Source organism: Scyliorhinus canicula, chromosome 2, assembly GCF_902713615.1.
Source record: "Scyliorhinus canicula chromosome 2, sScyCan1.1, whole genome shotgun sequence".
Taxonomy (NCBI): domain Eukaryota; kingdom Metazoa; phylum Chordata; class Chondrichthyes; order Carcharhiniformes; family Scyliorhinidae; genus Scyliorhinus; species Scyliorhinus canicula.
In genome coordinates this window covers 134985189-135011132 of record NC_052147.1, presented here as the reverse complement: position 1 = coordinate 135011132, position 25944 = coordinate 134985189, and the positions used below count along the sequence as shown (strand labels likewise).

General features: G+C 46.8%; 1 protein-coding gene across 1 annotated transcript in view; it reads left to right on the top strand.

Annotated features, from left to right (window-relative positions):
• The window catches only part of LOC119958521 (receptor tyrosine-protein kinase erbB-4-like), a 1233387-nt gene that overhangs the window by 719695 nt on the left and 487748 nt on the right, over nt 1-25944 (top strand). The window contains exon 5 of the mRNA XM_038787050.1: nt 10998-11063. Coding sequence (XP_038642978.1) covers nt 10998-11063 — 66 coding nt within the window. The remainder of the gene's footprint in view (nt 1-10997; nt 11064-25944) is intronic.

Sequence of the window (25944 nt, the reverse complement as noted above, 5' to 3'; positions counted from 1 at the left end):
GCTCCTTGAGTGTTGTTGGAGCTGCACTCATCCAGGCAAGTGGAGAGTATTCCATTACACTCCTGACTTGTGCCTTGTAGATGGTGGTGAGGCTTTGGGGGTTAAGGAAGTGAGTTACTTGCTGTAAGATTCCTAGCCTTTGACCTGCTCTGGTCACCATCGTATTAATATGGCGAGTCCAGTTCAGTTTCTGATCTATGATAACCCCTAGAATGTTGATAGTGGGGGTTCAGTGATGGTAATGCTATAGAATGTCAAGGGGCGGTGGTTAGATCCTCTCTTGTAAGAGATGGTCATTGCCTGGCACGTGTGTGGCACGAATGTAACTTGCCACTTGTCAGCCCTGCCTGGATATTGTCCAGGTCTTGCTGCATTTGGACATGGACTGCTTCATTTTCTGAGGAGTTGCGAATGGTGCTGAACATTGTGCAGTCATCCGCAACCATCCCCACTTCTGACCTTCTGATGGAAGGGAGGTCACTGATCAAGCAGCTGAAGATGGTTGGGCCTAGGACACTACCCTGAGGAACTCCTGCAGTGATGTCCTGGAGCTGAAATGTTTGACTTCCAACCACCACAACCATATTCCTTTGTGCCAGATACGACTCCAACAAGTGGAGATTTTTCCCTCTGATTCCCATTGAGTCCTGTTTTGCCAGGGCTCCTTGATGTCACAGGCAGTCACTCTCACCTCACCACTGGCATTCATCTGTTTTGTCCATGTTTGAACCAAGACTGTAATGTATAAAAATGTGTTGGTTAGATGGGGTTATGGGGAGAGGATAGAGGAGTGGGCCTTGGTAGAGAGCTCTTTCAGAGCATCAGTGCAGGCTCGATGGGCCAAATGGCCTCTGTCTGCACTGTAGGAATTCTATGGGTTCTATGACTTTTTGGGGAGAGAATTCACATTTCCAGTTGCCTTGATGTGAAAAGAGGAGTAGGGGCCTCACAGTAGCATGGTGGTTAGCATCAATGCTTCACAGCTCCAGGGTCCCAGGTTCGATTCCCGGCTGGGTCACTGTCTGTGTGGAGTCTGCACGTCCTCCCCGTGTGTGCGTGGGTTTCCTCCGGGTGCTCCGGTTTCCTCCCACAGTCCAAAGATGTGCGGGTTAGGTGGATTGGCCATGCTAAATTGCCCGTAGTGTAAGGTTAATGGGGGGATTGTTGGGATCCGGGTTACGTGGGTTTAAGTAGGGTGATCATTGTTCGGCACAACATCGAGGGCCGAAGGGCCTGTTCTGTGCTGTACTGTTCTAATGTATTCTAATCTCTAAAAACAGCTTCCTGACATTTTAGGCAATTAATATAAGATCACCCCACAAGCTTTTGTCTCCTTAACAGGAAATAAATGGGATATTGTTATCGTCCTAATGAAGGTCTCGGGATCAGGACCTTAAGGTTTCCCATGATCTCCCCGGAATATGAACTTCCCCTTTAAGGGAGTGAACTTCCCCTTCATGGGGGATGGCGCCTCCCCATAACGAGCGGAGCCCCAGCTACATAAAAACAACGGCCTGTTTGTAGGTTGGAGAAGGAGACCCTTATGGGAGTGGAGGAGAATTGGAATTGTATTCAAATAAACCTTGGGCACTATCTGGCAGGCCGGATCCGCGTACGGCCGGCGCCATGTAGTCCGGCGCGGCCGCCGCATGTCACCGCTGTGCGCATGCGCGGCCACGGACCTGGCCATTCTCCGTCCATATCTACAGGTAAAGCCGGGGGCTTTATGTGCCACGGCTGCTAGCCCCCCACTGGGCGGAGCATTGGTGCGGGGGCGCCGCCAACATTTTGGTCGTAAGAGCAGATGCTTCCTCCGGACATCACCGCAAAATCGCAGAATCCAGCCCTTTGTTTGTAAATTTCTACTATTGGCTGTGCGTTCTACTTATCACAGATTCAACAGATATGTTGTGCCTCTATACAGCCTGTTCTACCCTCTCCTAAGGTGGGCACCATTTGTAAATGAAAGAATGCTTCTGAAAGCATTCCACCATAATACAGGAATACATACAAAAATAAAAGTAGGAACAATAGACCGTTGGTGCTGACGAGAGGAAATTGGTCCCATAGAGTGAAAATAATGACTGACCAAAATCAACAGTGAGCATTCAGAGAATTTTTACAGTGAAAGAAATGGTAATAATTAATCTCAAAGTTGCAAAGCATGTTGATGAGTATCCGACAGAACTCCGCAAGGAAGGCTCAGTGAACAGAGTGCTTTCTGTCATTCCAATTGCTTTTTTTGTTTAAAATTTCAAACAGGAGTCATTCCTGGGATCCCACTGAGTAGCAATGGGCATTGCAATAATAATAACAGGCCGGTTCATTTCTCAGCTGGGAAGTTCGATAAAACAGAGTGACAGTGAGCCAGTTTGGACCCTGCTCCGTTTAATTGCTCGAAGCCCAATTTGTGAAATGGTCCTTTGAGATTAAGTATAAATCGTTGGAACGGTACTGTTGGGGACAAACTCGTTTTCAAAACAAAAAATTCAAGGTATTTAAAGTAACATGGTGGGATTAAAGCTTGCAAGTATGGACAAACTGACTTGCTTTTCATGTGGATTGCCTAATGCGGCCATCCAATGCCATGAATATGAATTTGCTGCTGTGACTCTCGATAAGTAATTAGAGATCATTAATTAACACTCCATGATCTACGGTTACAGCTGTTATTGCTGAATAAGACTTGTGAATTCCCCGCTGGGGTGAAATCATTTCACAACAGCTCTGACATATTAGTGAAACACAAGAGGCATATTTCATATTCAGCCTTGCCACAGGAAGGTCAAAGCCATTGGCTGCTCGCTTTTCTGGTGCTGACTGCTGAAGTGTGCAGTCATAATGAACAGCAGATCCCTGGGAGAATCTGACCAGCTATTATTAAAAACCGGGAATGCTGTTTGCTAAACTTAGATGACATTTAGCGGGAATACATAGCAAACACCTTCCAATTCACACAAGAGCAATTTGTTTTTGGGAAGTCAGAAGCGATTAAAATACGACTGAATTTCACTCCATTCTCAATTCCGAGCCTCGATCTTATTATCTTAATTTGTTCAAAGTGCTGAAGTGAAACATATAACGTGCAGGATATGGCGTTTGAATAATTGGGACAGGTGATAGATTATTCGTATTACGTGAACATTCGACTCATTACTCTGAACTTAATGAAATAGTCACAGTACACGTTCACGGTCAGATGATGACTGGGGACCGACACAAATTGTTTAGAAACTGAACAAACATTCTTCCCATCACTTCAACTTTTAATTGGTTCTCCTGTAAAAGGGAGAATCCCCACATGGACCCCTATAATAGGAGGGCCCCCCGCAGGACCCCTGTAATGGTGAGATCCCCCCAGTGACCCTTGGCCAAAAGGTCCCCCCATAAGGACCCCCTTCCTAAAGGGATCCCCCCAACCCCCAGAAAATAGACCCCTATCTGGAAGCTTGAGAGCAGTTCAGACAGGGTAGTGAGAGGAATTACCGCTATAACACTTGAAACTCCAGCAGTGGGGTCCTGCCCCGCTGGCCCGGCGCCGGCTGCCAGATTCTCCGGCTCTATTTTTCGGGTGTGGGTGGAGATCACACCACGCTCAACGGCTCCCCCAAAAATGATCCAGGCCCCGATGGGCCGAGTGGCTGTCCATTTTTGGCCAGTCCCGCCGGCGTGGGTTAGACATGGTTTCACATGGTGGGACCTGGCATGTAAGTCGGCTGGGGCGGTCCTCGGGGGACGCGAGGGGATCCGACCCCGGTGGGGCCCACACGGTGGCCTGGCCTGCTATCGGGGCCCACCGACCTGCGGGTGGGCCTGTGCTGTTGGGGCACTCCTTCCTTCCGTGCTGGCCCCTGTAGGGCTCCGCCATGGCTGGCGCAGAGAAGAGAACCTCCCGCGCGTGTGCCAAAACACACCGGCGGTTCCACGCATGCGCAAGCTCACACCGGACCTTTGGCGCATGCGCGAACTTGCGGAGTCCCTTCGGCGCCAGCTGGTGCGGCACCAACCCCTCCGGCGTCCACCTAGCCCCCAGAAGTGCAGAGAATTCACACTTTCTGGGGCTGTTGACGCCGGAGTAGATCGCGCTTGTTTTCCCACCGGCGTAGGGACCTAGTCCCCGGAAAGGAGAATCCCGCCCCATGTATCCATTCTGCAAGGAGGAACTGGGCCGGGATTCTCCCCTACCCGGCGGGGCGGGGGGGTCCCGGCGTCATGGAGTGGCGTGAACCACTCCGGCGTCGGGCCGCCCCAGAAGTCTCTTTGGCGCCATGCCAGCTGGGGCCAAAGGGACTTCGCCGGCCGGCGTAAGTCCGTGCATGCGCCGGAGCATCAGCGGCTGCCAACGTCATCCCCGCGCATGTGCAGGGGAGGGGGTCATGTCCGCCTCCGCCATGGTGAAGACCATGGTGAAGGCGGAAGGAAAAGAGCGCCCCCACAGCACAGGCCCGCCCGCCAATCGGTGGGCCCTGATCGCGGGCCAGACCACCGTGGGGGCATCCCCTGGGGCCAGATCGCTCCACGGCCCCCCAGGAGCTCGCCCGTGCCGCCAGTCCCACCGGTCAGGTAAGTGTTTTGATTCCCACCGGCGGGAGAGTCTTGACAGCGGCGGGACTTCGGCCCATCGCGGGCTGGAGAATTGCCAGGGGGGTGCCCGCCGACCGGCGCAGCGTGATTCCCGCCCCCGCTGAATCTCTGGTGGCGGAGAATTCGGGACACGGTGGGGGTAGGATTGACGCCGCCCCCGGCGATTCTCCGATCCGGCGGGGAGTTGGAGAATCCCGTCCCAGGTGTGACCTGCACTTGGCTCCCACAGATCCATTAGCTTCAAGCCATTCATAGCTTTCTCATAGGGTTTGTGATTTACACCTTCTACAAAGCATCTACAGATTTGATTCATTCATCTCCCCTCATGCTCACTGGCCTAAGTGGTGAAACCCCAATGTTTACAAACATTGATCGCATCAAAGAGAGGGAAGTGCAGTGCTATCACACTCTTCAGAGATTGGAATGCACTTAGTGCTTGGAATGGCAGCCTGATATCGAGAAGCCCGATATCGAGAAGCCCTCGCAATAGAGGCCATGCATAAATTTGCATGGCAAGGAATCGGTAATTGCTTGCCGGTTTGCGCTCCCAGGGGGATCGTAAACCAATTGCAATTGCAATTCACCCCCAGCAGGAGAACATAGGGCTGGATTCTCCGATTTTGAGGCTATGTCCGGAGGAAGTGTCTAGTTTTACGTTGAAATAATCGGTGAGGCCCGAGCATCGACCCTCCGACTGATGTGGGGCTAGCAGGCATGCCACGTAAAACACACGGCCTTCACGAAATAAATGGCTGGAGAATTGGCAGGTCCATGGCCGTGCATGCCTGCAGAGATGACCTGCAGAGGTTGCGCCGTGCAACATGGCGCCAGCCATGCGTGGACCCGATCTGCCAGATAGTGCCCCTCACACTACCCCCCTGGGCCAACCCCCACCATTCCGCACAGCCCATGCCGAAGTCCCCAGGCCAGCAGCATGGTTCCCCCCAACAGTGGCGGTGCTGGACACAGTTCACAGCCGCCACGCCGTGTTCCTGAAAACTGAGAGCACATGTGCCCCGCGCCGTCGGAAACTTGGCCTATTGGGGGCGGAGCATTGGGGGCAGGCCTTCAGGTGACGTCCTGAGGACGTCCCAACGGCATACAGCATACTCCCCGATTATGCCGTTTTGGAGGGGATGGACCATCCGAAAGCAGGCACCCCCCCCAATTCAATCGTAAAAAGGGGTTCTCCGCCCGATCACTAATTACAGTATTAGCTTCAGGCAATGGAGAATCCCGCCCCAGTCTCCAAATGGTGAATCAGCCTTTAGTCTTTGAAAAACTCCCCTTATTTTTCGTTGAGGAGCAAATTGCTGTGGAGATCTTGTGGTGCATGATCCTTACCTCTGAGCCAGAATCTCTGGGTTTAAGTCCCACTCTAGTTCTTGATGGCCAAGAAAGGTGTGTTCATAACGTGGCCAAATATGTTGACTATCAACCTACACATCTTTCCAATATGCATACGGCAGACAGTTTGAGCCAGAGAGTCTCCTGGTCAACGAGCGCATGTCGAAGACAATGGCAAACCACTGCAGTATCTTGCCAAGCACAATCATGGACTAACATATGGATGTCCATGGTCACCAATGCCCTTTTAAGGCATAGCACCTGAAGAGAGAGAGAGAGAATGGGCGAGATTCTCCGGTATCCGGCGGGTGGGCCGTACCGGCGTCAAAGAGTGGCGTGAACCACTCTGGCGTCGGGCCGCCCGGAAGGTGCGGAATCCTGTTTTGAAGAATAAAGGAATAAAGGGTTACGGTGTTCGGGCAGGAAAGTGGATCTGAATCAGCCATGATCTCATTGAATGGCGGAGCAGGTTCGAAGGGCCAGATGGCCTACTCCTGCTCCTAGTTCTTATGTTCTTATGTTTTTATGAGTCAAGAGGCGAGTCCAGTTTCCAACTTTCATGGCAGGATTTCATTCAGAGAGATATTGGCTAATACAGAAACATGTCCTTAAAATTGCCGCACGAGTAAATTAAATCATAAGAAAGGAAAGGGGACCCTTGGTTTTTTTCACATAGCACATAAAAGTAATATCGTAACCTCAAATCCATGCAAATTAGATCTGAGTAAGCTTTTCAACTGCTTAAGTTTTAAGCACAGATTACATTTACAAATGAGGGACAGTGACAGAGAACAGGAAAGGCAAAAGGAATGTTTATAACTCACAAGGCATGCTGAGCAGATTCCAGGTGACCCAGCCCACGGGATTGGTGAGGTTTAATTGAGAAACGTTATTGTCTCCTAAAACTATTGCCAATTTCCTTTTTAAATTATTCGAAGGACACCCCATACAAAAAATATGTGAAAAGAAAACAAGAGTAAATGAAGACATATTTGCTTTCCATGAAGTGCATTAACATTAAAATGTATTTTGAACAAGCAACTTATATATGCATGGTACAAATAAACAGATGGTGTGGAATGACAGCAAATTATACCCAGACGATGCCAGCCAGCCGCAGTTTGCAGAGATAATTACCTTAAATGAACTCTAATGCAGCAACATCGTGACACTTAAACAAGGCCTGTGACAAGATGTGTAATTACAACAATAACCTTTTGAACCCATCAATGAAACAACTGAGATATCAATTTGGCGAAATCAGGGGGGAAAATGACCCCAAAGTGAACAAATCTCTGCAGAAAGCAACAGCTGAAAGAAAGAGTGTGTTAGATGGTCTGTGACCTTTCAACACTGAGCTCCTGCGGCCTGCTTTTATCTGGTACAACTGGATGCCCCATAGAATCGCTGAGCACAGAGGGGGGGCCATTCGGCCCATTGTGCCTGTCCCAGCTCTTTGAAAGAATTACCCAATTAGTCCCACCCCTCTTGCGTTCTCCCCATGGCCTTGGCATAAAAATAATGAATATTAGACTCAGATGCATGGACTGCCACTGACATCCTAAAGTTGATGAGCAGTCACAAGCTGAGTTTTGCATGAGAACAGTAGCCACATTTCTATGTTTAGATTCAGGTGGCTGAAGGACATAGTCACTGAGAAAACCTTGCAGGAAGGTGTCACTGGTTTTCCTTGACCTGAGTCTGTCGGCATGATGATTTGGACAAGTGGAGTATGGTTGATAGGATTTGGTCTGCCTGCCTTTTCAACCTTTCCCCAATGTTTTTGTGAAGCACATTCTATCCTGTAGGGACAGAAGAAAGCTATAGTAAATGTAGCTAGTATGCCCCTTTGCTAGAATCATTGATGGAGTTAATATAAAGATGTACCAAATATGAGTGTGAATGCACCATATGGTCCATCAGGCGGCCCAATAAAATCATGTCTGATCCTTTGCTTCAACTATGGGGAAACTGCACTTTCACCGTATGCATATGGGGCTGGTTTAGCACAGTGGGCTAAACAACCAGCTTGTAATGCAGAACAATGCCAGCAGCATGAGTTCAATTCCCGTACCGACCTCCCCGAACATGTGTCGGAATGTGGTGACTAGGGGCTTTTCTCAGTAACTTCATTGAAGCCTACTTGTGACGATAAGTGATTATTATTATTATATGCCTGGGTTCCTTTAGTGTTCAAAAATCAATTTATCTCAACTTCGATCTACAACTACAGCTCTCTGAGGTGGAGAATTTCAAAGATTCACAACCCTTTGCGTGAAGAAATTCCTCTTTGTCTCAATACTAAAGGTCTGAGATTATGATTACTGGGTCCAGACTCTCCAGCCAAACTCCCTGGTTGATATGGTCTGGTGGCTGTTTAGTGCCCAACAGTAAGACAAATCTTCCAGTCAGTGATACAATGCAATGAACTACAGGGTGATCTGCTGAGTTGTTTTTGCAAGCAGTGCCAAGAGTCCACACTGAGCTTTAATTCCTGTACCAGCCTCCCCGAACAGGCGCCGGAATGTGGCGACTAGGGGCTTTTCACAGTAACTTTATTGAAGCCTACTTGTGACAATAAGCGATTATTATTATATATTATTATTACTCGTCAGGCCAACATGGGCAAATGCCCCTGCTCTTCTTTGAAATAGTGTCCTGTGGTCGTTTATATCAACTTCAGAGAGCAAATGGGGCCTCGGTATGACATTTCAATGGAAAGAGAGCATCTCCGACAGTGTGAACTCCCTCGGTACTGTACTGGAATGACAGCCTGGATAGGCGCTTGAGGTAAAAGGCAATAGAAGGATAAGATAGGCTGATTGGACTGCCTCAGTGTTGTATTGTAAAGCACTTTGTAGAAACCTTACAAGGTGAACTGCACAAGTTCTTTCTCTTTCCGAATGCCTGCCCTTTTGGAAGTTGTATTATTTTCTGAATTGCAGATTCATTTCAGGATCAAAGCTTCTCCACACTAACACAGTGCCTGCATGCACTGTGTGTGCTCAGCATGAGATGTTGATTAGTATCTGGACATCTGATCACACTCATTGATTTTCAAGTGATTAACCTAATGTTGAGGTTAACTGTGGAGAATATCCTCATGGAGCCATGCAACCTGTGTTTAAATGGTTTAGAAATCCAATACATCCTCGACAATAAAAGCCACAAATAAACAGACAGCTCGACATTTTGATAGCACCTTCGACTGATCAGGCAGGAACCAAGGGAGGGAACCTACAGCAAGAAGGGAGAGATGAGGCCAGTGACTGCCTGAGGTAAATTTTAAATCATCCTTTTCATTAAAAAATCCAGCAGATGTTTTGTTGCTAGACGCTATGACAAAGAATGACTTCAGTTGCTCGCAAGTAATGCTTCATTTACATGTTAGCCATCGCTGGAATTTTTATAAATAGTTTCTCTCTTCAATCTGTTGATTGACATTGGGATTTGATTCCACAGGTGCTAGCAGCAATTCAACATCTTGCCTTAACAATCATTCTGTGTGCAAGCATCTGGATAGTAAGCATCTCCATTGCATAGCAGGAGGGGGCGGCCAACATGTAAAAGTGGTGAGGAACGTAAACTTTGGCCGACTTTCCTTTTAATGGACATGGCATTATGCTGCTAAGTCAAGATTGTTAAGAGCTGGTATCACCACCCAGACAGGTAGGAGTTCCCTGCACAGGTCTTGCGGGGCGAGGGTGATTAACTACCCCGTGGATCTTGCGAAATACGAGTTCCCCCGATCAGGGGATGGGGGACCTTTAACAATGTTCGCTTTGTATAAATAAAGTTGGCCAGTAAGGTAACGACTAGGGAACTGCTGGAGCTGTATATAATAGTAATTAAAGTAAGTTTTAAAGCTCAGTGTGGACTCTTGGCACTGCTTGCAAAAACAACTCAGCAGATCACCCTGTAGTTCATTGCATTATATCACTGACTGGAAGATTTGTCTTACTGTTGGGCACTAAACAGCCACCAGACCATATCAACCAGGGAGTTTGGCTGGAGAGTCTGGACCCAGTAATCATAATCTCAGACCTTTAGTATTGAGACAAAGAGGAATTTCTTCACGCAAAGGGTTGTGAATCTTTGAAATTCTCCACCTCAGAGAGCTGTAGTTGTAGATCGAAGTTGAGATAAATTGATTTTTGAACACTAAAGGAACCCAGGCATATAATAATAATAATCACTTATAATAATCCCCATAGGCTGCTGGCCTTGTTTGGCATTACAAGCCAGCTGTTCAGCCCACTGTGCTAAACCAGCACATTCATCCTTTGATCACTGAAAATAGACTACCCGCTCGTTATCACTTCTGCTGTTCGTTGCAGCTAGTTGTGCACAAATTGGCTGCTAATTTTCCAACATTACCTACAATGACTCACTTTGATATTATTTCATCGGCTGTAAAGCACTTCGGGGGTCCTGATACTGTGAAAGCTGCGGTCTAAATGCAGGTCTTTTGTCGAACCCAAGCTAGTTGCCTCAACACCTCCCTGCGATAGAGTTCCACATTCTTATCATTCTGCCTTAAGATGTTTCTCCTCAGTTACTTGATTTAAGAGTGAATATCTTACAATTATATTGTCAACTCCCCCACACGTGGAAACAATTTCTCCACATCCATACTATCAATCTGTTCATAATTTTGTCGGTCTCTATTGTTCACGGCTCAGTCTTGTTTTCTCGAGAAAAGAGCTTTGACTTGTTCAGTTTTCCCTGAAATTTGGGGTCTCTCCATTTCGGCTCACTCCTGATATCACTTTCTCCAGTACTTCTTCACTCTTTTTATAATATGGAGATTACAAACATGCACTGTGAGAGTACGTTCATCACCTATACTGCAGTGGAGCAAGATGATGACCCACCACCACCTCCTCAGGGGCAAATGAAGATGGTCAATAAATCTTTGCCTTGTTGGTGACGGACACATTCTCGGACTGAATGACAATGAAAGTACTTTGAAATGAGAATGAAGTGTGTTCATCATTATAAGGTAGGCCAATGTCTTTGGTGTGCAGACAGTGCTAACTTGGAGTCATTGTGGTTACTATGTGTAGGTGGAAGATGCCACAAGTCGTGCAATGGCCGATGCTGGGGACCATCGGAAAATCAATGTCAGACTCGTGAGTATCTTTCATAAAGCACGTTTTCGAGTTGAATATGTAAACATATGAAGTTGATATGAAGTTGAGTTGATATGAAAACATAATTATCACTTGCCCACTAACTTAAAGTTGTTTGCAAGGTGTGATCCAGGCTAAGTGCAATTGCATGTATAGTTTCTCATTCCATCAAATCCACAGCACAAAATCAGGCCTTTCAGCCCAAGTGACCTGTGCTGGTATTTGAATGCCACAAAGTTGTCATGAACAATCAGGCGCACAGATAGAGGCCCACATGACAGTAAAATTTGTCACAGCAACTTTATCGGGAGGGAATAATCTATTTTGAGGCAAAAGAAAAGTACTGCGGATGCTAGAAATCTGAAATAAAAATGGATAATGCTGGGAATACCCAGTAGGTGAGCAATAATTAACAAAAGCCAGAATTCTCTGACCGTTGGGATTCTCTTTCTCCGCTGGCAGCACACCCCCAGAGCCCGGGTTTCCCGGCAGCGTGGGGTGGCTGCAATGGGAAATCCCATTGACAAGCGGCCGGAGTCTCTGCTCCCGTCGGCAGCAAACAGCGCACCGCCGGGAAACACGCGGCCTGGGGAAGCAGAGAATCCCGCCACAGAGTTTTAAAAAAAATTTAGAGTACCCAATTAATTTTTTCCAATTAAGGGGCAATTTAGCATGGCCAATCCACCTACCCTGCACATTTTTGGGTTGTGGGGCGAAACCCACGCAAACACGGAGAGAATGTGCAAACTCCACGCGGACAGTGACCCAGAGCCAGGATTGAACCTGGGACCTTGGCGCCATGAGGCAGCAGTGCTAATCACTGTGCCGCCGTGCTGCCCCCCGCCACAGAGTTAATGTTTCAAGGCTGTGACTCAGTTTAGAGGAAGGGTCATGGAACTGCTTTGTTTTCTCACCACAGATGCCAGCTGACCAGCTGGGCATTTCCGGCATTTTCTGTCGTCCATTTTTAGGATTTGCTTTGCGATTCTCAATTTTTAGTTTTACAGCCTCAGTTGATATGAAAACTGAACAGGAAGTGAGTGCTGGATCAGAAGAGACAAATATTTTATGTGCATAAGGATTGAATGAATTATTGTCTCAAAGAGGATGGGTTAGCTGAAGTGAGTGTAAACCAACCAAGCTAGCATTCATTCATTCATTTCTCGATAGACGGAATGTGGCTGAAACCCCTTGACTCTTCATATAAAATGTGCAGTGACTGTTAAAACAGCACAGAAAAATTTAACTAATGGAACCAAAATAGAAACTTCAAAATGACAGTCACATTAGTATGCGAAGGCTGTCTTTGTGCAACGTTACATTATCTGCTGTTCATTAACAGGTGGCCTTATTTTATTATTTTGAGCCACCTATTTTGAATACATCCATTAAAATCACATAAAATAATTAATTCAAACAATGCTGTCTATTCATGCACACGGTCATTGACAGGCTAGATATTTCAATCTTGAGTCATTGGGTTATTGAAAATATAGGTGGCACGGTAGCACAGTGGGTAGCACTGTTGCTTCACAGCTCCAGGGTCCCAGGTTCGACTCCCGGTTTGGATCACTGTCTGTGCGGAGTCTGAACGTTCTCCCCGTGTCTGTGTGCGTTTCCTTCGGATGCTCCGGTTTCCTCCCACAGTCCAAAGATGTGCAGGTTAGGTGGATTGTTCATGCTAAATTGCCCTTAGTGTCCAAAAAAAAATTAGGTGAGGTTACTGGATTACGGGGAAGAGTAGAGGTGTGGGCTTAAGTAGGGTTCTCTTTCCAAGGGCCGGCGCAGACTTGATTGGCTGAATGGCCTCCTTCAGCACTGTAAATTCTATGATTCTATGAAAGATATGCAGGTTAGGTGGATTGACCATGGATAAATTGCCCCTTGGTCTCCAAACGGTTCAGTGGGGTTGCGGGGATAGGGCGGGGCCTAGATAGGGTGCACTTTCAGAGGGTCGGTGCAGACTTGATGTTCTGAATGGCCTCCTTCTGCACTGTAGGGATTCTATGAGAAACTACTTAGATGTAACTCATTATGAAAAATAACTTCAGCACATGCCTACTTTCCCCCATTACGAATCTCACTCTTAGCATTTCCCCCAGCTTGAAGGAGCAACTGGGAATGAGTGCTTGTCTTACACTTTGTTTTTTTTCAAGTTCTCTTACCTTTGCTAAAGAATTGGTAGTTATAGCACTGCTCTGAGAGAAGCTGCAATGTTAACTGTGCTTCAAGGTGGCACGGTAGCACGGTGGTTAGCACTGTTGCTTCACAGCACCAGGGTCCCAGGTTCAATTTCCGCTTGGGTCACTGTCTGTGCGTAGACTGCACATTCTCCCCATGTCTGTGTGCGTTTCCTTCGGAAAGTTCCGAAAGACGTTCTTGTTAGGTGAGTGTGGCAACTAGGGGCTTTTCACAGTAACTTCATTGCAGTGTTAATGTAAGCCTGCTTGTGACAATAATAAAGATTATTATTATTTTGAAGTGGAAATCTAGACAATTGAATCCCCTGACATCAGGTGGAGAGACTTCAGTGGAGTGCATTAACCTCCATCGATCCTGTGTTGCTTTCTCCTATTTTTACTACACCTGTAGATATTTGCCACTAAGTTCCAGAAATTTCCTGACTCTTATGTTTTATGATTACATTTACAATGGGTACAATTCAGCCAGGGAAGGAGGCAGCTGAACCAAAGTCAACAGCAAATGCTGCAAATTTAACAATCAATCAGAAAATCAATTTAAAATTCTGTATTGAATGAAAGTTGGGCTTAGAGTCATAGAATTCACTGAATCCCTACAGTGCAGACGGAGGTCATTCGGCCCTTCGAGTCTGCACTGACCCTCCGAAATGGCACTCTACCCAGGCCCACTCACCCATCCACCTGATCCTATCCCCATAACCTAACCTGCGCATCCCTGGACACGAAGGGGCAATTTACTATAGCCAATCAACCTCACATCTTTGGACTTGTTCCATTCTGTCAGGACATCACCTGTGTGAGAAGCAATTTCTATCTCAGGTAGTTGTCACCTGAGGTGGTATGACCTGTGACTGCAGGTTGGTCTGTTAGCTCGTTTATAATGGATCCCTGCCTCTGATAGTATGGCTCTCTCCAGAGATGCCACCATAATCGAACTGGATGTGAAATGTTCAAATCTCCTTCATGCAGGTCTGTGAGATATTGTTCCGTTAAAGATTAGGGCAATGTCATTTATTTTCGTTGACCATGTATAGCTCTGCAGTTTTTAACACACAAGCCCAATGCCATCCATTTCTCATCCACAGGTTAGATAAACCATGTTCTCCCAATTTTCTGCCAGTGCTCGGATGTGAAAGAGTCTGATTTATCTGCAGATTTCCCTCCTTGTTGGCAAATGATTAGTCTCTTCCCACCCCCGCACTCCGCCCCCACAACGACATGCAGTGAACAATCATTCAGCGACGGGAAATTGCCTGCGTCCTTCCAAATCTTGGTATTTTACTTCAGGGCTCCAATATACCATGCCTTTGTGCCGACCTGTCAGTGCTGAATTAAAACAGTTTGGGATTTGGTTTGTAACAGGCTTGAAAGTACTTGTATTTTGCATAATGTCTTTCAAAACAGTAGGACATCCCATAGCCAGGAGCAGTCCACAGCCAAAGGATTACTTTTGAAGTGGAGTCACTGTTGTAATTTGGGAAACAAACATCAATGAGTTAAATGACCAGAGCACTCCCCGGCTATTCTTCAACAAAATGCCATGGAGTCTTCTATAATCACAGGGCTTCAATTTAGTGTCTCAGCCAAAAGATGGCGGGCGCGATTCTCCGCAAATGCGGCGAGTCGTAAAGGCTGCCGTGAAACTGGCCGTGTTTCACGGCAGCCTCCGCGCCCCATCCCGGGACCCGATTCTCCCCCCCGGGCGGGGCTAGCAGCGGGGCCCCGTGAAGCACGGCATCGCGGCTTTAGCGACCGTCGCTAAGTCCGCACGCCAAGCGTCACGCCAGCTGACGCGCACGATGACGTCAGCCGCGCATGCGCGGATTGGACGGCTCCAACCCGCGCATGCGCGGGGCCGTCATCTCCCTCGGCTGCCCCGCGGACTGATCCTGCGGGGCGGCGGAGGGAGAAAGAATGCGTCTGTTACGGACGCACTGCCCGCGATCGGTGCCCACCGATCGCGGGCCATGCCCCCTTGGCACGGCTGTGGTACTGCCGTGCCAATCGGGGCCCTGGATGCCCAGAACGGGCACGTTGCGGCCGTTTTTACGACGGCAAAAAGCAGGTGTGTTTGCTGCCGTAAAAACGGCCGTAAAGGCCTGGGAACTCGGCCCATTGGCCTGGGGAGAATCGTTGTTCGCCATAAAAAACGGCGAGCAGCGATTCGTGTCGTGGGGCGGCCGTGGGGGGGGGGGGGGGAATAGCAGGAGGGCGTGAAAAATGTCGGGGACGCCCTCCCGCTATTCTCCGACCCGTTGTGGGCAGCGGAAAATCGCGCCCGGCACCTCTGACACTGCAGCACTTGCTCACTCCTGCATTGACGTTTCAGCCTCAGGTTATGAACTGAGACCTGTTCCCATGACCATGGGATGTGGAGGTGAGAGTGCTACCCACTGAGCCAAGGCTGAGCCGGCACACACAATGCAGGCCAAATGGTCTCCTGTGCTTTAACAATTACGTGATTCTGTAAAGGAGATCACATTCCCTTCATGGGGGCAGCACGGTAGCATTGTGGAACAATTGCTTCACAGCTCCAGGGTCCCAGGTTCGATTCCGGCTTGGGTCAATGTCTGTGCGGAGTCTGCACATCCTCCCCGTGTGTGCGTGGGTTTCCTCCGGGTGCTCCGGTTTCCTCCCACAGTCCAAAGATGTACAGGTTAGGTGGATTGGCCATGATAAATTGCCCTTAGTGTCCAAAATTACCCTTGGTGTTGGGTGGGGTTACTGGGTTATGGGGATAGGGGGAGGTGTTGACCTTGTGTAGGGTGCTCTTTCCAAGAGCCGGTGCAGACTCGATGGGCCGAATGGTCTCCTTCTGCACTGTAAATTCTATGATAAATTCTATGATAGGCTCTCATTTTGCTTTCATCTCTATGCTGAGTGAAGAGTCCTGAATGCATGGGTCTATGCTCAATGATGTCCCATCATTAACACTCGTACCCAATTTATGTCACAGTACAAAAGGTTAGGAAGTAAATGAAAGAGTAAAACGGTCTCCTTGTGCATCCCTGGCAGGCATGGGAAATCATGGATGCCTGTGTTTGTGCAGTTGATGCTTGTTGGTCAAGTGTCTGCAAGCGTTAATTTTACCTCTTGGAGTGAAAGAATGTAAAAGATTTTTGGGTTATGAAAAGCTCCATTTTGTTCATTAATCCTGCCCTCTCTTGGTTGGTCAACTGCACCTGCGTCTCCCCCTTTATCACACCCCAATCTTCAAAATGCTCACATCCAAAAATGTACCTTCTCAGCTCCTGTTTTTATTTGCTTGAACCCCATTTTCTAACCTTAGCCTATATTTCACTGGGTGAGCAAACTCTGTCTGACTTCCTCTTGCCCCCATTTCCTCAGGGCCAAATCTACCGGACCTACTCTGGTGGACACCCAGCCCAGAGATGGGCCTAGAGTCTAAGATGCAGGCTCCCACCCCATGTTTGGTCAATGAAAGAAAGGAGGGAGAGCGTGGGTGGGGTCTCTCTAAAGCTGGAGTTACCACCTTCCCAACCTCAGTGATGCCCAATAAGATGATACAGAAGAATTGGGATTGGGAATGATGGGAGGTTGGGGATGGAGGGAATAAGGCTAGGGTGATAACCAGAACCCACAAGGTTGAGGCATTGGCTTTAAAAAAGTGAGCATAGAAATTGGGATGTCGGCATCGCTGGCTGGGCCAGCATTTATTGCCCGTCCCATGTGTACCTTGAGAAGATGGTGGTGAGCTGCCTTCTTGAACCACTGCAGTCCATGTGGTGTAGGTTCACCCACAGTGCTGTTCGGGAGGGAGCTCCAGGATTTTGGCCCAGCAACAGTGAAGGAACGGCGATATATTTCCAAGTCAGAATGGTGAGTGACTTGAAGGGGAATGTGCAGGTGGTGGGGTTCCCAGGTATCTGCTGTTCTTGCCCTTCTAAATGGTGGAGGTTGCAGGTTAGAAAGATGCTATGGAAAGGGCCTTGGTGAGTTACTCTTCCAGTTTCCAGAAATCCCCACACTAGATTGCAGCCAAGGTGCCTGCACACTGACCTTGTGTAGTTGTGCACAATGGCGGGCATGGTTCTCTCATAACTGTTGGATTGTTGGAGTCTTTCACCCATGTGTAATACATATTGGTCTTCTATGTAGCCTGCTATTCCTGTGAGCATCACACCTACTTTCTGCAACACTTTTTCTGTCAAACGTTGTTAATAAAACTCCTACTGTTATCAAACTGCCATGCAACAACGTATTGTCATGGAGATCTGCCAGTAATGAATAGTTTATTCTCATCAATTTATGTAAATCGCCTTGACAACAATCCCAGATTACTTCTGGAGAATTTATATTCCGGGTACCCAGAATCACTTCTGTTGTTTCTTTTTTGTGCACAGTATCCTAGCTTGCAGCAAGTCCCATTCCCCCACAGCTCACTGACCCACATCGGTCCCAGCCCGGCAATGCCTCCATATTTGAAAATTCGCATCCCGGTTTCAAAATTCCTGCATTGTCTCACCCTTCCTTATCTCCGCCATGCCTGTGACCTGTGACCCTCTCAGACCTTTAGATTTCTCCAATTCTTTTTTCAAAATGTTTTTGTTGGGATTTTGGGAGACATAACACAATATATGTGCACACAGAACAATAAGAAATTTGCAAGGGGGCACCGCCCCGTTATTTACATTGCGGTCGGTTTTTGCTATTTACATGGGTATATTTCATCATTTCTTCTTTTTGCTCTTTTGTATTTTTTCCCCTTGCCGCATTTGCTGTGGCTGTTGTGGTCCCCTGTGTCTCCTTTCCCACCTGTGTTCCACTCTCTTTTCTCCATCCTGGCTCCCACCATTGTTGTTCCTGCCCTTCTCCCCCTCCCCCATCCTTCCCCCTCCTGCCACCTCCCTGCGGCCCCTGCCTCTCCTGCTGGGATAGATTGCACTTTCTTATTTCCCTGAGCCCTCCCCCCTCCCACACCCTCCCTTTTGTGTCTTGGCTACTCTTTCTTTTTCCTTGGCTACCTAGTTGCGGGTCACAAACAGGTCCTGGAACAGCCGAGTGAATGGCTTCCATGTTTTGAGGAACTTTCTTCCGACCCACGGATTTTCTCCATTTGGAGAAATTCTGATAGGTCGGATAGCCAATCTGCAGCTTCAGGAGATTCTGCTGACCGCCGGCCGAGCAGGATTCTACGGCGGGCGATCAGGGAGGCAAAGGCAAGAGCGTCGGCCCTCCTCTCCAGAGATCTGGTTAATCTGATACCCCGAAGACTGCCACTTTCGGGCATGGCTCCACCCTCATCCCCACCACCTCGAAGAAGGCTGTCCGGTACCCAGCAAGTCTGGGGCAAGACCAGAACATGTGGGCATGGTTAACCGGGCCTCCTTGGCACTGTTCACATCTATCCTCCTCCTCCGGGATTAACCTATTCATTCGGGTTCTGGTCAAGTGGGCTCTATTTTGCTCTTTTAGTTGCGTAGGTTAAGCCTTGCGCATGTGGAGGTGGAGTTGACCCTGTGCAGTGCTTCTCTCCAGAATCCCACCCTACTTCGAGCCACAGGTACTTCTCCCACTTCTTGTCGCGTCTAGTTTGGCTTCTGCCCTCTCTATCAGTCATCCGTACATGTCGCTGCAGTTCCCTCTACCTAAAATGTCTGCTTCCAGTAATTTTTCTAGTAATGACTTTTGCGGCGGTCATGGGTATGTCTTTGTTTCTTTCCGTAAGACGTTTTTGAGCTGCAGGTACCTGAATTTGTTGCCCCTTGTTAGTTGAAATCTTTCCGTCAATTCGTCCAGTGTAGGTTCCTCCAATTCTGGCCTCTTGAGCATCCCCAATGTTCTTTGCTGCACCATTGGCGGTCGTGTCTTCACTCCATGGTTTCTAAGTCCTGGAATCCGACTCTCTAAACCTTTCTGTCTCCCGCCCTCTCTAAACCTCTCTGTCTCCCGCCCTCTCTCTCCTCCTTTAAGATGTTCCTGAAAATATCTTTTTAACTAAGCTTTAGGTCACCTGTCCTTGTACCTCCTTATGCAGCTCTATATCAATTGTCTATTTGCTTCAGCTTCTATGAAGCAGCTTGGGTTATTTTATAATGCTAAAGGTGCTATAGAAATGCAAGTTGTTGTTGTCACTGATATTATCTTGTGTTACTTCAACCCCACCTTACCTCTAGTCAGAAGTGTTTTTTATATGAAAGATTAAATACTTTTAGCAGAGTGGGTGCATGTGCTGGCTCAGCAGATTTCAGGCACATTTGTTTTTTTTGTTTGAAATTAAAGCCAGTAATGTCAGAAAAATACAATAGGACACACACCAGACTAATAGCTATGGATTTCAGTTACACTTAAAAAAAAAAGTTACAACTATGATTGAAAATGCTCCCGGTCTGATGATCACGTCATTGTGGCTGATTGTTATTTAACCAGTCGGTCAATGGAGCTGATTGCTAGTTCTACACCCGATGCCAAATCATTGAAGCAAAGAGTTGGATCAATGGGGAGCAGTTTCACCATAAGGAAGCAGTTTGATTGAAACCTTTGTGTTCCTAGGGTAATGTGCATGCTCAGCAGATATATTGATTTTGATTATTTTTCATTATGACCTTTATGCTTACAGATATTTGAAAGTTTATACACTTTAGATAGGGAACGGAAGGCATTGCCTTCCGACAGACCTGCTGTATATTATGTCAATGTTAATGAGCATGCTGGTATTTTACAAGATCAATGTTCCAGTAATAATAATAATGCACAAAATATGAACATTTAGATTTGGAAATGTCACTGATTGATCACTTCAGGCTGTTCTTTAAAGTCAAGGCTTCACACTCGAGCCTGAAAAATAAGTTGTCACCTAGTAAGAACAGTCACAATTCTTTCCATGACTTAGTAACATTGTAAGAAGTCTTACAACACCAGGTTAAAGTCCAACAGGTTTGTTTCAAATCACTAGCTTTCGGAGCACTGCTTCCTCCTCAGGTGAATGAGCAGTGCTCCGAAAGCTAGTGTTTGAAACAAACCTGTTGGACTTTAACCTAGTGTTGTAAGACTTCTTACTGTGCTCATCCCAGTCCAACGCCGGCATCTCCACATCTTAGTAACATTGGATTGGAGGATCTGGCTGAAAACTTCTTCGCCCTCCAAAGAATATAGCGAATGAATTAGCAATGGAAAGGGTGAGAGGGGTCAAAGAACTCTCCGCTTATTGCTATCAACTGCTGCTGGCAGCCAAAAGAATGGAACTTGTAACTATTGGGAAGGGTGCATCATGTTAACTTATAAGGAGTCCCTTTTCTAAAACATGTTTTTGCCATAATCCGCATTGATTGGAACCAAAGAATCAAGAATTGTCCCTCCGTATTTTCTATCTGTTTATTTCGCCTGAGGAAAAGTAATAGGCCAAGTGTGGATAAATTCCTGATGTACACTTCTAGCTGTCAGATGTCTTCCAATGAGCGTGGGCTGATCAAATCTCCCCTTGATCATGAGATGGTGAAGACAAGGAAGGTTATTTGGTCCTTCATAGTGCATTCATCCAGAACCAATCCAAATGCTCCAAGATAGCACCTAACTAGCCACTGTTGCTCTACCCAGCGAGTGTTCCAACTTGCTGGTCAATCTTTGTAAATAATCGGCCAGCATTTACTCTCTGCTGGATTGACATTTCCCCACCTTGTCTGAATCAAACGGTTTCACATGAAGGATTGTTCTGGATTTTCTATCTGGTCCTCTTCATTGCTTCTTTCAAGGCAGAAGAACCCGAGTGGTGGATGACCTGGCCCAGTAATCTTCACTTTAAGCAGAAGCTGATTGTATTTGGTTCCAGACACAATGAAGTTTGACAGCTGAAGAACTTTCTTAATAAAAACCAGGGTATATACACGTACACACACACACACAGGGCTCGATTCTCCGATATTCAGGCTATGTCCGGAGGATGTGTTTTACGTCAAAAAAAATGGCGCATTCCCAGCACCGATCCTCTGACCGGTGAGGGGCTTGCAGACACGCCACATAAAACGCCCAGCCACCATGACAAAAATGGCTGGTGAATTGCCAGGTCCATGGCCGCACATGCGCACGGCAACGACCTGCAGCAGTCGTGCTATACAACATGGCGCCGGCTGTGCGCGGACTCGAACTGCCAGATAGTGCCCTCCTGGACAACCCCTTACCGGTTCCTGTCCACCCCCACCAGTCCCCCCAGCCCTTGCCGAAGCCCCCCCCCCCCCCCGGCCAGCAGCATGGCACCTGCCCAACAGTCACAGTCTGCCGCCACGTCAGGTTCCACCCACTGAGACCACACATCACCACGCGGTCAGGAACTCAACCCATTTGGGGCAGAGCATTGGGGGAGGGCGTCAGGTGACATCCTGAGGCCGTCCCAATGGCGTGCGCCGTGCTCCTCAGTGATGCCATTTTATAGGGGGCGGAGCATACGAAAACTGGCCCCTGATTCCATCATAAAAGGGATTCTCCGCCCGATCGCCGATTATGAAATCGCCATTGGGGAACTGAGAATCTCACCCATAGAGTTTCATATACACACATGCATTTCCTTGGAATGACATAGATTACAGCACAGAAACATGTCAGTTGACCCAACTGGTCCATGTCAGTTAACCCAACTGGTCCATTTCAGTGTTTATGCTTCATGCAAGCCCATCTGCCCTTTCTCATTTAACATTATCAGCAAATCCTACTATTTCCATCTCACATATTTAAGTAGCTTCCCTTTCATGGATCAATGATATTCTTCAATGTTACTTGCAAATTCCACAGAAGGAATATATAGGAAGTAGGATCAAGAATAGGCCATTCGGCCCTCAAGCCTGTTCCACCATCATTCAACTAAATCAAGGCTAATCCTTTCCCTCAACATAATTTCCTACACTATCGCCATAATCCCTTGATATCTTTAATATCTAGAAATCAATCAGCCTCTGTCTTGAATAAACTCAGTGACTGAACCTCCACAACGCTGTGCGGTAGAGAATTTCAAAGACTCACCTCCATCTGAGTAAAGAAATTCCTCCTCATTTCAATCTTATATAGCCCATTCTTCTAAACTGTAGAGAATACAGGCCCAGTCTCCTTAATCTTTCCTCATATCTCCTTTATGTCTGTCCTTTGCTTATTTTTAACAGACCTCCATCAGGTTTCCCTTAAGCCTTCTCTTTTCTAGGGGCATGTACCCAAGCCTGTCCAATCTCGGTATAACCTTTTGTGATATAAGGTGAATGTAATTTTAAAGAAGCCTCCTGTATAATACTGTCACTCACTACTACGTCAGCAGGATGTGATGTATTCGTCCCAGGACTTGTAGTTAGTGCACAAGCAACAGCAGCAGTTGAAGTCAGATGTACCATACATTACCTCACAGTTAACTCTCTCTATATATGGTCTTATCTTCAAATAAAAAGCCCACATTTTTGTTTCATCAAACTTTGTCATGCAGTTTGAATGTTTGTGTCACCTAGAAGGACCTACTGTGGTGAAAGAACAGTCTTGACAATTTGACAGAGCAGAATATAAGCCACAACCCTGCCAGAACCAGCAGAAGAACAATTGTTGTGAAAGTAAAACCACAGACAAACATTGCCATGTGATTCTGCAACTCTGCAGCAATCCTGCACACTATGTTTGTTCTGGGAATGCGCCTTGTTCTAACCAGTGGGTGCAGATCCTGGTAAGAGTGTTCAAGTTTGGAAGAGCTTAATCAGTATAAGTCTACCTGCTGTGAAATTTAAGCAGGAGCAGAAATGAAATAGTTGAGTCGAGGAAGGTGAACTTTAAGCAGAACCCACAGACCCAAGAGACTCCATTGCTGCTGTTCACTGTCCCTTTGTGAGGGCAGGGGGAAGTTAAAATACTGCAGACTGAACTGGCAAGAATCCATCCAGTAACAGCTCCTCACAGCTAAAAGAAGCCTGTGAAATGTCTTTTATAGTGTTTTATTTTAATTTTGAAGTCTGCAGTTCCTACTTGTGTCTCATAATCTCTATTTTATGGGCTGAGCTTCAGTAAACACAGGAACAAAACAGAAAAAGCTCAACAGTGCCACTATTGCAGTCAAATAGTAACCTATGGCCAGCTAAGTTAGTGGCTAATAAAGGTACTGCAGCTCAAAGCTCCATGATTAATTAATTAATTTTAGAAGAGCTGTCAAAACAGCCTGGCTAACTATCAACATTTTCAGATAGTAATACAAATAGTATCACAAATCTTGCAAAAAACGAAAAGGTGACCAACAACACATAGAGTTGTGTATTCTGGTCCTCAATATTTCCGAATCAGATAAACAAGCTGCAAAAATTAAAATTGCCATAGGCAATGAAGGCCTCCACAGTCCAAATAAGCTATGGTCTGCACTTGAAGATCAATTACAAGTGAAGCTCAACTTCAGAATACACCATCTGGAAATCATGTATTTTTGTCATACAAAGGTGGGGGATTGTGAATTTACTGTGTCAGAGCGAACTCACAGAATGATTGAGCTTGTCATAGTATCTACCCCATTAGAAGCATTCCAAAAAGGGCCAACCAAAAGGTTACACAATGGAAGCACTGCTACAAATTAGACACATATCTGTGCAGACAGTCTACAGGATATGTGTCACTCATCCACCATTGATACAATAGCCAAAACAGGCAAGATGGGCTAGGGAGGGAAATCATAGGTTGGTGTTTCTCCTTTCTCCATGTCCCTACTTGGTTTTGTACTTTCCGCCTCCACTTTTTAAACCCCATCCAATTCTCAAGCTTCAGTGCGATACACTTTACAACCATGGCTTTGTCAGACAATCAATTACACATGAGTCGGTCATTCATATTATGCAACCACTTCTCTGAACCTGGCCCTATGCAACATCTGGACAGCAAATTAAAAAGACTTGAACCTCACAGGTGCCACAAACAACGATCCCATGTACAAACATGTGCCTTGAACTAACAAGTGGCATATTCTATTGGTGCATGACTCCTGGTTTCAAGGTAGCACGGTGGCGCAAGTGGTTAGCACGGTTGCTTCACGGCGCCGAGGTCCCAGGTTCGATCCCGGTCCTGGGTCGCTGTCCGTGTGGAGTTTGCACATTCTCTCCGTGTTTCTATGGGTTTCGCCCCCCAACCCAAAAGATGTGCAGGATAGGTGGATTGGCCATGCTAAATTGCCCCTTAATTGGAAAAATTGAATTGGATACTCTAAATTTATTTTTTTTAAATGACTCCTGGTTTCACATCCAAGTTTTAAAATGGCAAAACCTTCCAGTAAATGAATACCTAACTATTCACCTGCAATCACATGCCATTTCTAGCCAAACAATTGGGCTTTGTGAACTAGATAAATTACATTGCATTGTGTGATAAATATTTTCTCATTTTAAATTGAAACTAACCACACATACAAATGCCCAGCATTGAGAATACAACAGGAGAACAAAATGCTGCAGATGCTGTAAATCTGAAATATAAACAGACAATGTTGGAAATATACAGCAGGACAGGTAGCATCTGTGGAGAGATAAACAGAATCAACACTTCCGGTCCACAATCTGCACCAGTTCTGAGGAAGAGCCATTGACCTCTGTTTCTCTCTGCACAGATGCTGCTGGATGTGCTGAGCATTTCCAGCACTTTCCATTTCTACTGGACCAAAAATAACTCCTTTTTCCATCCCTGCAAAAAGCAACCAGACTTCTTGAGAGCCTTTCATTCCACTTCAGCAAGAAACCTAGCAGCATTGCCTGAGATATGGCTTTCCATAACATTGAACAGGATTTTCAAGAAAAAAGGAAAGGGAACAATTGCTGAACAAAAATTTCAATTTCAAAGCAATAAATTGATAATTTTAAAAATGATTAAGCAGCAGAGCTAAATAGTAAAACATATGTTGCCTTTTCACGGAGTAAGCAAAGCTAGAAGACAGATGAGGTTCCAAGTCCAGATGGCGAGGATTGGAAGGGGGGTCAAGGCCAAGCTAGGCCTTTGGGGTAAATACCACTGACCTTGTGTTTGTCTTTGGTGGCTAAGCTAGCTTTCAATGGGCTGCTCCAGCATGTGAAGATAAGAATACAGCCAAGGATAGCGTGCATTACCAAGAGCGCACCCTGGCTGACAAAACAAAATAACGACATGGACTTGGGCTCGTGCCCAAGGACAATGTATCTCTAGTGCTGGCCTTGGGTTTATCTCATTCTCTAGCCTAGTGTGTAGGTAGACTTTTGGGGAAAGTGTCCACACTCAGAACCTTCTATGAAGCATTTGTGTGTGTCCGTCCGCACTCCTGCCCACAGTGAGCAGCCTCTGTGTTGTGTCCTTGTGTTTGCAATGAGCAGCCTCTGTGTTGTGTGTGTGTGTGCGCACTGAGCAGACTCTGTGTTTTGTGTGTGTGTGTGTGTGTGTGTTTGCACGGAGCAGTCTCTGTTGTGTGTGTGTTTGCACGGAGCAGTCTCTGTTGTGTGTGTGTGTTTGCACTGAGCAGCCTCTGTTGTGTTGTGTGTGTTTACACTGAGCAGCCTCTTAGTTGTGTGCGTGTTTACACTGAGCAGCCTCTTAGTTGTGTGCGTGTTTACACTGAGCAGCCTCTTAGTTGTGTGCGTGTTTACACTGAGCAGCCTCTTAGTTGTGTGCGTGTTTACACTGAGCAGCCTCTTAGTTGTGTGTGTGTGTGTTTACACTGAGCAGCCTCTTAGTTGTGTGCGTGTGTTTACACAGAGCAG